The sequence below is a fragment of the Microchirus variegatus genome (assembly GCF_963457635.1).
Source record: "Microchirus variegatus genome assembly, chromosome: 10".
Classification (NCBI taxonomy): domain Eukaryota; kingdom Metazoa; phylum Chordata; class Actinopteri; order Pleuronectiformes; family Soleidae; genus Microchirus; species Microchirus variegatus.
Genome location: NC_139811.1, coordinates 17,516,058 through 17,527,953, shown reverse-complemented (window position 1 = coordinate 17,527,953; position 11,896 = coordinate 17,516,058). Strand labels below are relative to the sequence as shown.

The window sequence follows — 11,896 nt, the reverse complement described above, 5'->3', positions numbered from 1 at the left end:
TTCTCTGAAGAAAGATATCCGAATTGCCTCACTCCGAAATGTCGCAGAGGCCGTTCAATTGCTCAGCGCAGTCAGTGGTTTAAGAGGATTATTAGAGGGAAACTGCAATCTGATGGTGCTAATGATAGGTTTTCTGCCTCTCCTTCTCTCTGTGTCACACTTAAACTTGCTTTCACTCTCTACCCCTACCCCTCCCTCGTTTCCCCTCCGTCGCTCTGTCTCCAATTTTCTCAGGATCATCAGACCATCCTCCGAGCCTGGGCAGTGAAAGACTTCGCGCCAAATTGCCCCCTGTACGTCCAGATTCTCAAGCCGGAGAACAAGTTCCATGTCAAATTTGCAGGTAGGCAGTGAGTGTGAACTCCATCGAGCTGGCAGTGAATTGAGGTGTTGGCTGACGCTGATGCTGTTTGATCTCATCAGGATGCGAGGAAATAATGGGATGACACCCACTAGCATAATTGCATCTTCCTGGCTGAGTTTGACAGGTGTTTGGTGAATTGTGTTGTCACTAGTTGTGATAAATAACAGTGCGGACGATGGGTGATTTAAGTGAGTATTTCTGTTTGGCTACTGCACCGTTGCACTTGGATTGCATCAGGACGGGAGCTGTCCTGTTTGGGTTTACTTCCAGTGTGTGTCAACACCTGTAGCGTTCCATTTTCATTGACTGATTTGTTAGATTGAAAATGTTTGTTTTTATCAGTGTATACCAACAGTGTGGGACAGATTTAACCCTCACCATATTTCTTCTGCCTTTATAAGAGCTTCCCTTCTTCTGCTGCTCACCAGATGACACCTGTCAATCATCTTCAAGGCAAAGACGCAGAAATAAAAAGTCACACATCCCCCTGACTGCAGCTCTATGAGGATGTCAAACTCAATTCTTGCTTGTCTGGCATCCCAGCTGTCTTTATCAATGTTTTAAGCTTTAGTTGGCAATGTTGAATGTTGTTGGGAAAGAAAATCTCCTTCTTTTGATGAGTTCTGCTGGTGTGCCAACATGGCAGTAAAGCTCTCGCCGCATGAAATCCTCCTTTGCCCCTGCAGCGCAGTTTGAACACCTCATTGCCTCAGCCAGACTAAGGCCTTCTGTTCTGAGGAAGCAAAGGCAGATAGATTGTTCATGACAACTCTATATTTATATATTCTCTATATTTCATTATTTAAGCTGGAAGTAAGACAAATTCAACTTGTGCGTGTGTATATATGTATGTATATATCATAGAGGTATTATTAATGGTTATTATCGCAGTGATAAACATTTTATCATTACATTTCAACATTTGGAGATTTTCCCCCCATAAAATGTAAATATAAAGTATGAATAGAGTCGATATATAATCTTTGTCATATTTGTCTATCTTCAATTTCTTTACATCATCTCTAATACTAAAAGTTAGATGTTTCTTCTAATGTGACAGGTCATGTGTTTCCATGTTCCTGCTGTTAAAAAGCAAACACCATGTCAATTTATTTCCATATAAGTCCATACTTAAGGGAATGTTTACAATGAATCAACCAATTTAAGACTTAACCCTTTAACACCTAAGCCTCAAAATGGACTTGTTTGCTTATTTTAAGCATAAAAGGGCCAGAACATGTCCTGTGAGTAAGTGCTTTTGCCCATTTTTTCAGAATAACTGGCAATTATTTACAATTTACTGCTCGATGCAAGCGAGTCGTTGTGTGCCCACGCCGCCTCGCACGTCTCGACCTCGTGGTACTAGTTATTTTCAGCACAGGTCGGGCTGCGGAGCGCAACGAACGCATCAGAACGAGTCCCCCGGTCTCCCGTTCCAAGTTTCAAGGGGATCGAGTATGGCAAAGTTACAGGGCTCTTCCTGTTTAAAATGGCCGACTTCCTGTTGGTCAAAGGCGTGTCCGTAAACGTGTTCAGGGAAGTTCCTTTGTCTCTCATGAGATAGATTTTGTAGCATCGGTGCAAAATCGCCAAAATCGGCAATTAGTGAACGTTCAATCCAAGATGGCGGCTTCCCTGTTCGTTTTAGAGCATAGGTCTTCGTTAGATTTTTTGACCGCCCTGACCTAATGAACGCATGTACCAAGTTCCGTGCATGTACGTTAAAGATGATGTTCTGGCCAACCTCTTTTGTGGGGCGGAGCAGTTATTTGGCCCTCTCACTTCCAATGTTCCACGCTTTTTCCCCCGAACGACTTTCACACGCAACTGGCTCCCTGCAACAAGTGAAACAACTGTAACATCCACAAATTAGCTTTGACGTGCCACTCCTCAGCTTTCAGAAACTGTTGGAATTTTTCCGATACCACAAACTGTCGCGGTAATGCAAAATGCACTTGCGCAATCGTGTTGTCTGCGATACGCTCGGTGTGAAATATGTATGTGTGTCAGGACAGGACGTGCAAAGAAAACCGCACACGTCTTAATCGTGTGTGTCACTCGTGAAAGAAAGAAAAAAATCCCCCTTTAATCACTCAAGTTCATGATCATCCGACTTTAATGGCCTGAAGTCACTCACACACACATTACAGTAAGTACAGATGCCATGTTTTGACACCACTTGGAATATGCTCGCTAAGTGCTAATGTGGGAGGCATTAATGACACACAGGCTTTAATTAGATCCACAGGAACTGCTTCATAACAGCTCGATGTCCACTATAGGAAAGATGCGTCGGTACGATGCTGCAGCACGCCGGGACGCCCTGAGGCATTTGAGTAACCAAACCGAATTGGGTGCATGGTGCTGATTGATTATCTGCCCAGTTTATATTATGGACAACAATAGCCGCACGCCCCCCACCTGAGCTTGGCTTCGTTTACAGCAGTTTGCTCATACAAATCAACAAAGGCCTACTGAATTAATTAGTACAATTGTTGGACCTGTGGTCAGGTTGTAATTGCTCTCTGCACGGGGTGCAAATAGCCACACACACACACACAGGTTTGCACTGCCTTTCTTTTTAGGACACTAACATTAATTTGAACGGCCCAAACAAAGCCTTATTTCTAACCTAAACGTAATCTAAATTCAAATATTTGCCATTGGTTCCTTAAAAATTAGGTTCTTACTTCAATAGGACTAGGTTTTGAACCTCATGAGGACTACTGGTCCTGAGAAGGTCAGTGTTTATGCCAGAAGAGATCCTAAAGAGGTACCAAATACAAGAACACACATACAAACACACACAGCTGCAGTGTTGTCAAGTAATACTATCAGACCCTGAGCGAGGGAGCATTTGTACGTATACAGCAGCAGTGCACCTGCAAAAAAAAGCATCTGTTCTGTCAAAGTTGCTGAACAACCGGACTATTTAAGTAGTAGAATTCACGTTTCTTTGTGTTGTCTGTCCTACTCCAACCAGTGTCTAACTTTACTAGCGCAACGCCCCAGCGAGTGCAGCGTGGCAATATGAGATCTAAACACCACTATACAGAGAGCGGGAAAAAAACAAAACAGAGAGAGATGTGTGGAGCTGATGGGAATAATCACCACTATGTGATTGACTGGTCATTTGAACGTAACGGCCATTTGTTTATATTTCAAAGTTACGCAGTACAGCTTTGAAGTGATCATGGGTCCAAAAGTGTGCTAAAGCCTGTGATTGGTTTCTCTCTGAGACCAGGCACTCAGGCGAGACAGAGAAGCAAATGGATCACAGCGGTGTAGAAAGGTGTAAGAAGGACACTGGAAATTGGATATTGGAAGAAAATAAAGTCGGTGTCTGTGCTTTGGTAGATATAGCTACTGTACGTGTGTGTGTGTGTACCTGGTATTCCTTATGTTGTGGGGACAGTCACATTATGAGGACTTGTCTACCTTATAGGGACAAAAGTCCCCATAACTTAAATAACCACATTTTAAAGTTTAAGGGTTAGGATTTGCTAAGTAGTAATTATGGTTAAGGTTAGAGTAAGTCTCTAAGTCTTAATGTAAGTCAATGGAATGTCCTCTGAAGTCATGGAAACCAGTGTGTGTGTGTGTGTGTTTGTGTACTATTTTCTGACATAAACACTGAGATTGTCAGGACCAGTAGCCCTATAGGGGAACAAAAGCGGATCCAAATGAGGCAGAACCTAATTTCTGAGTAAGTATAGGGTAAATGTTTGAACTGTGGTTATGGTTAAGGTAACGGATTGTGCTTTGTTGAAGCTGTTCTAAATGAATGGAGGTCAATGCAGGGTCCTCAGAAGAATACCTGTGTGAATTTATGTGTGTGTAAGAGAGAGACAGAGAAGATGGAATGTGTGTGTAATAGTAATGAAAAGTGTTGCTCTGTAGATACATCAGTGTTTTTTTGTTTTGTTTTTTTCCTCTCCAAGCCAAGATGCTTAATGGTCTGTAAAAGTTGTGTGTGTGTCTGTGTGTGTCTGTGTGTGTGTGTGTGTGTGTGCGTTTGCTTGTTTGTTGTTTATAATTCTGAGTCAAAAGAACGTTGGTACTCTGACAGTAGATCCACCATCAGGGCTTGTAATTGTCCCGTCTCTCACATCCACAGCTGTGGCACTCACACAAACCCCTGACCTAATTCATTAAAATGCATTTACATCCTCGCTGGCCTCGTGTTACTCACTCCGGCGCTTGATTGAGTTTGCTAATTCATGTCAGGTTCTGATGTTTGTCACCCACTTTTTTTTTTTTCTTTCCCTGTGACAGAGCACATATTTTTATTTTAGCCCTAATGTGGCGATGGGCTCACTGCTTACGCTAATGCAATCAAGAATTACAACAGCAGGGGAAAATGAATGCTCGCTGGGCCTGATTCGCTGACTGATTGGCCTACTACAAATATTAATCACTCTATTGGTTTTTCCGTCTGCATGGCAGCAGGTAAATGAGAGAGAGTCGTCTGTGTTTGTTCAGTTTGGTTCGGTTAGTTTGCTTATGTGAGCCGTTCCACAGTGTAAGTGAAAGGTGGTTCAATAAAGCTGATACTGAATCAGTGGCCTGTTGCGAGGCCCCTTTTTCAGCGTCACCGCCACAAACATTCAAAGCTGAGCAAGTGACATTAAACTGATGCCGTGGGGCGAAACTGGGATTGAGTCTATAGGGGGACGATCTCTGCAGTGGATTCAGATAAGACAGATGAACAGCAAGTGACATTTATCAACATGAAACGGTGGCATATTAGACTGCGTGCGCTCATGTGTTTAGGTTATAAGTATGGAACCATATTATTCCACAGACTTCTGGGCTAAAAAAAAAGCTAATCCCAGTGAAAACTAGGCGTATCAACACATTTTATAGTGGTTTTTTTTACAATGCATAGCGACACTTACCAAAAAATCAAGTAAAAGCATATTTTCAACACTTTTGGAGAGGTGGGTTTCTCATAATGTACAGTCTGAATTGGTCCATGTTGTGATTTATTCTGAGTAACCGGGGTACTGACGAAGGAAAGATTTGCCGCCGTTTCATTTTTCAGATGTTGTTTTCCAGTGCTTTTGGCCACAAATTAGTCATTAAGTTAATTAACGGGGAATCGATTCAGACGGCCTGTAACCTGTAACAATTTTGATAATTACCGTTTCTGGTACACAAAGCAAAAGTGGCAATTATGTGCTATTTTTCACATTACTTTTCCATGTATATAAAAGACAGTAAATGTATATATATATACTGTCTTTATTTTCATGGATTAAAACAAAGCAAATGCAATGATGTCACTCTAGTCTATGAATTTCTTTCTCAGTAAAACGGTCTGAAAATAGTGATTTCAGCCCCATTCTAATGAAAATGCAAACCTGCGTGTCTAAATATCACTGTAATGTACCCACTGAGGGATTTCATTATCGCAGGTCTTGACCCATTGATGTGGGTTATACTTGATTAATGAAGCAAAAAAACAACAATCAGCTTCCCATCGCTCTCTCACAAACACAAACACACACACACACACAGAAATTGTTTGTATATCTTAGTGAGGACACATCATAGACATAGAATGCATTACCTAGCCCCTTACCCTAACCTTAACCATCACAACTAAGTGCCTAACCCTTAACCATTAACCTAATCTAAATCATATTCTAACCCTAAATCCATGTCTTAACCCTGAAAAAGCGCTTAAGATAGATTTGTATGTTTCTTTTGGACCTCACAAAGATATAAAGTACACACACACTCTAGAGGCTACAGCACATTTGTATTCACTGCATTGTTGTTCAAAGATTAAACTTTCATGCAGCATAGTGTTAGTGCTTATTCTTAGCCGAGGCCTCAGTGACCTCGGTCCCTGTGACCGCCTTGTTCCCCCCTGTCGTCTACAGATCATGTGGTGTGCGAGGAGGAGTTTAAGTACGCCATGCTGGCTTTAAACTGTGTGTGTCCCGGTACCTCGACACTCATCACACTGTTGATCCACTCCTCCAGAGGACAGTGAGTACACTCGCTTTCTTCCTCCCTGTCATCACTTTCTGTTTGATTGGGCAGAGAAAAACACACCTTACACTATAAAATATGCACCAGAGAACAGAGCCGCGCTCCTCACCGCCTGACGTCCTTTGTTATTCTTCTTTTCCAGAACGGCGCCCCAAGAGGCCTTCAAGCAACGTGTGGGAGCATTTCAAGCCCTCAACAGGTAGAGAGCAACCCATCTGTATTCACACTCAGTCATTCCGTGCCACATCTGTGCTCGTGTTTGCACGGATCCTCTGCCGACATCCAGAGTTTGCACAATGAACTCTTTGATGTGGAGATTCTGTAAAAGAAAAAGAAAAAGTGTGATGATCATAATGATGATGAGCTTCTCCTGCTTCAAATACCCAAACTAAAATACATAGAAGACTTGCAACAAACATGTTGCAAGAAATTGAATGTTATCTAATGAACATCCACATGTAAATATTACAGACTGTAGCCAATGACTCATTTTCCAATAATAACATAATTAACAACATGTAGAAACTTACAGAATAATTTAAAGCACCAACAACATGAAGTGCCACTGAGGATTGCACATTACCATTTCTAGTTCATTAATCCTCTTTATATGGGGGCGACGGTGGCTCAGTGGGAGAGCGAGTCGTCTTAACTCGAAGGTTGTGGGTAAGATTCCTGGCTCCGCTAGTCTACAAGCCGATGTGTCCTTGGGCAAGACAATTAACCCCACGTTGCTCCTGACGGCTGTGCCGGCAGCGTGTGAGTGTGTATGAAAGAATGATAGAAAAATGTATGAAAGTGTGATTGAATGGGTGTGAATGGGTGAATGGAAACTGTAGTGTAAAGCAGCTTTGAGTGGTCATCGAGACTGGAAAAGCGCTATATAAATACAAAACCATTTACCATTTATATACAGTATATGGTCCTAATTAAAATGTTACAGCGGAAAATAGAGTGGAAATCAATACAGTTTGGGGTAATTTTTCTTGTTGAAGTTATAGAATCAACAATTTGTAGTAATATATAATATCATTACCCGTCATTTACAGAAAGTTGCTCAGAAAAGATTCTCTTTTTAAACATTTGTTACAACTTTTGGTCACATGTAAAAATATATGTGTTTTTAAAAAAATCATATAATCAAGCAACAGGTGGCTCAGAAGTTCAACATTGAGAAGCAGGCTGTTTTGTAGTTCTGCTTCTATATCTGGACCTGTTGCCATTTCGTTTATTGGAGGTGACAATGCTGCATGACAAGAATTTGTCCTCCTCCTCCTCCTCTCCTGCTTTGCTCTTAGTTCCTGTAAATTGCAAATTCACTATAACACTTGTTTATATAATGCAGTCTTTGTCGCAGGCCACCCACATTCACACATCCCCCACAACCCTGTTTCCTGTTATCACCTCTTTAGCCTCCGCATCCAAAGCCACATTCCCCTGAGAGAAGCGATGTCCATTTAACTGTGTGAACATGTTCACCTGGGACCTATTGTTCAGACAGACTGGGTGTCCTTGCCCACATCTCAGAGCTGATTGAAGTATTGATCAGCAGCTCTGACAGAGATGTAAGCGCTCGTGAGAGATGTAACTCTGCAAACCTTAAGTGGACAATCTACCCATGTGACCCTGGGGCTGAGGCTGGAAGCTTTGTGTTATGTGTTCTTAAAGGTCAATGGCTAATCAATTCAAAAATGTCTCTGTCGCAGGGAGGGTGGGGCTTGTTCGGCGGACCAATGGCACCGCACCTACCGCCGCTGCTCGGCCAATGAGGTGCATCACATCCGCCTGGAGGAGAGTAAATTCTTTGGGGAATACCAGGGCAAGAGTTTCACCTTTGCCTCCTTTCATGCTCACAAAAAGTAAGTCATGACGTGAAGAAAGCCATTTGAACCGCCTAAACCAAGTGTTATCCTCTTCAGAAAGTAGGTTTTGTCTGGTTTTGGTCTTCATGGGTCCCAAAGAGGTGACAAATACAAGAACACACAATCTGCATGGCTCTTGTTTCTGTGGCTGCAGGTACGGCGTGTGTTTGATTGGAGTGCGCAGACTAGACAACACCAACATCCTGCTCAACCCCGGTCCGTGCCACATCATGGGAGCCTCCGACACGTGCTTTTACATCAACATCTCCAAAGAGGAGAACTCTGCGTTTGTCAGGGGTCAGAGGGAGCCATCGTGGGGCAGCTCTGGAGGAAATGCCAGAGGAGTACCGCAAACTATCTACCACGGACTCACCCGTCTGCCAGTGCACAGTATCATCGCCAGCATGGGTAACACTGACACACTGACCTTCTTCTCTGCAGCTTTCACACATGCAAACCTCTGATAAAGGTGTATTACACAGCAGCACAGACACAGTTGTACACATTTATAAACGAATAAAACGGTTTGCGGCTTTGTAGAGCTATTAACACGTATCTGATTGAAAGTCATTTTATAAGAACAACAACAGAATGAACTGAAATGTTACTTACTAGGGTTTCACAAACGCACCACCTGGTGGACAAGAGCAGAACTGACTGCCTCACTGCCTCCCATACTGGTTTTCTAATAAAGTCTGTGCAGATGTTGCATCTGAACCTGCCTGATCTGTGCCTCAGTAATAATCACTGTGGCTCGGTGTGCTTCTCAGGCACGGTGGCCATAGACCTGCAGGACTCCACTGACAGCAGCCCTGAGGGCCAGGACCCAGGCAGCACAGGGCTGGGCAGTGGAAGAGGAAGCAGGAGCAGCTCCAGGACAGAGATGAGCGGCGCCAACACCTTGGCCCTACCTTCCGTGGGCGACTCGGCCGAGGAGCGACGGCACAGCATCGCCCCCGTCCTGGAGCTGGTAGATGGTGTTAACAACCCCACATTTGACCTGCTGGGAGACCAGTCAGAGGATGAGGGAGGGGAGGAGGGCAAGGAGGACAGTGACAGGGATGAGAGCGCCCACTGGTGGGGTCAACACTGCGAGTAAGTAGGATGTTCTTAGACATGTGTTTACACGTAAAACAAAAGCACTCCGATGTAAGTGTGGCTTTGTGCTGCAGGTGGATGAAGGGATACCCACTGAACTCTCCGTACATCGGCAGCTCGCCTGCGCTGTGCCACCTCCTTCAAGAAAAGATGCCTTTCTGCTGCCTGCGTATGGACAAGGTATTTACTGTCTAATTTGCCTTGTTATCTTCATTGTACTAGTTAATTTCTGTGTCATCATCTGCTCTCTGCCTCTCCCAGGCTTGTCACCACATCCCTTTTGAGGACGCGCGCTCGTATGGTTTCAAAAACAAATTGATCATTGTGTCGGCCGAGAGTGCAGGGAATGGCCTCTACAACTTCATTGTGCCTCTCCGGGCCTACTACCGACCCAGGAAAGAGCTCAACCCCATTGTGCTGCTGCTGGAGAGCATGTAAGAATACTTCTTTGTTGTTCAGTGTAATATGGTGGCGATGCTTTGAAATCAGACTTCACACAGAAGTGGATTACATTTGATTGATTCGGGGTTGCCCAAAGGCTCTGCTGTGAGTGTGATGGCTACAGTACAAATCTGGGCAGCACAGAATGGTTAAAGGGATAGTTTTATGTCTGGTTGTATGAGATATCGACACTTTACAGACAAGAATTTTTCCAAGCTGAGCACGTTTCTGTAGACAAGGACACTGACACTGAGGCCAACGAATTTCAGCCACTTCTACACTATGATATCTTATGAATATTTTAGAAGCATGTTAACCTCTTAGACAGTGTTTTCTGGCATGTAAGTTTATTAAGTCCCTGCACCAAAGTTGATCGAGATAATCAGCCATTTTGCATCAAAACACACAGCAGTTGTTGATCCACTGCTGCCTCCATCAGTTCAAATGTGTTATCTTGCGACTTTGATGTTTAAAATTGATTAAAATCTAAAGTGGAACAAACGAGGCAGCAGCTTCTGTGTGCCTGCAAGCGAGAAATGCTGATTATTTTTTTCTCAATGGAGAGTAAGAGGTTAACATGCTTCTGACATATTCATAAGACATCGTAGTGTAGAAGTGGCTGAAATGCTGTTGTCCCTGCCGGCAGCCATGTTTTCAGTGAGAGCAGGTCTGCTGGTGTCAGGCATGATTCACGCTGATAAATGCCAACAAACTCTCCCTTTAAGTGCCACGCAGCACAGGAAAAAGTGGGCTATTTAAGGTAAACAGAGTAAACATGATTTATGGACTGCTGAATGCTTTCAGGACACGGCGCTGTGTCATTTTTTTTGTGGCCAGTACAACAAAGGCTGTCAGCAAAATAAGAGTAGACTCCAATAAAAAGGCAATAAAATGCTGAGTCACTTCAGTGCACGGCTGTTATTTTCAGCCTCCTCTGCACGCAGTTTTTCTGTGCTGTATTTTGTCTGTGTGTCCCTGTGCTACCTCTTCATCATGCCGTGTATAAATCTCCTGGTGAGAATCTCAAGCCCATTTGTTTTTTTGATTGGTTCAGACCTGAAGCAGACTTCCTTGAGGCAATCTGTTGGTTCCCTATGGTTTTCTACACAGTGGGCTCCATTGACAAGTAAGACAAACCAAAGCTCCAGGCTGCTTTCTGTTTTTCTTTATATATACCCCTCTTTTTCATCAGTTACTTTTTTCCTCGATTGGTATTCATTTATGTTCTTCTTCAGCTATCAAAAGCCCTGGATTGCTCTTTGATTTATTCTCCTTGCTCTTCATTGCCGCTCTCGTTCTGCCTCATCTCGACCCCCTCATCTTCCTCTCTCTCACAGTCTGGACAGTTTGCTCCGATGCGGAGTGACTTTTGCCGACACAATGGTGGTGGTCGACAAGGAGAGCTCCATGATTGCAGAGGAGGACTACATGGCTGACGCCAAGACCATCGTCAATGTCCAGACCCTCTTCAGGTTTTGCTTCACCTGAATTTTGCTCTGCAATCTCACGCGCGTTGGTTTTAAAGTGAGCGTTTAACCTGAATGCGTCTTTCTCCTCTCAGACTGTTCCCAGCTCTGAGCATCATCACAGAGCTCACGCACCCGGCCAACATGCGCTTCATGCAGTTCAAAGTCAAAGACCACTACTCTCTGGCTCTGTCCAAATTAGAGAAGGTAAACGTTCTCCATCCTCAAACCTCTCAGTCTTTATTTCTCGTTCATTTTTCTTCAGTCTTCTTAGGGAGGAAAAAACAAACAGTGAGGTTTTAGAATTAGAAATACATTGATTGTAATTAGATGAGCTTTGTCACAGACACATACATTTCCTGGAGAATATTTGTTACCGATTATAGTCGTGTGTTATTTGCGCTTTTCACAAAATTGTGTTTTATAAGATGTCAGCGTTGCTGCCTCTGTGGCAGAGTTAATTTTCCCTTTTGGGTAACATCCATTGATCTTCTTGCGCTTTGTCCTCCACATGAGTTTCACAGCTACAGTCAATTTAGAGTGTCCAATTTATCTAATCCATATATTGTATGTTTTTGGACCTTTTGGGTAAAAGGTACCAAAACGATGTGTACACAAGTCACTGTCTGACATCATATCCTAAAATATATCAAGGGTTTAACTAT

General features: G+C 43.3%; 1 protein-coding gene across 1 annotated transcript in view; it reads left to right on the top strand.

Moving 5' to 3' along the window:
• Positions 1 to 11,896, top strand: part of kcnt2b (potassium sodium-activated channel subfamily T member 2b) — a gene marked incomplete at both ends in the record, with an annotated part of 41,527 nt that overhangs the window by 25,439 nt on the left and 4,192 nt on the right. The window contains 10 exons of the mRNA XM_083895847.1: positions 235 to 343; positions 6,253 to 6,361; positions 8,071 to 8,223; positions 8,381 to 8,634; positions 8,997 to 9,278; positions 9,341 to 9,504; positions 9,586 to 9,758; positions 10,820 to 10,891; positions 11,103 to 11,237; positions 11,327 to 11,438. Of these exons, the coding sequence (XP_083751973.1) occupies positions 235 to 343; positions 6,253 to 6,361; positions 8,071 to 8,223; positions 8,381 to 8,634; positions 8,997 to 9,278; positions 9,341 to 9,504; positions 9,586 to 9,758; positions 10,820 to 10,891; positions 11,103 to 11,237; positions 11,327 to 11,438 (1,563 nt within the window). The remainder of the gene's footprint in view (positions 1 to 234; positions 344 to 6,252; positions 6,362 to 8,070; positions 8,224 to 8,380; positions 8,635 to 8,996; positions 9,279 to 9,340; positions 9,505 to 9,585; positions 9,759 to 10,819; positions 10,892 to 11,102; positions 11,238 to 11,326; positions 11,439 to 11,896) is intronic.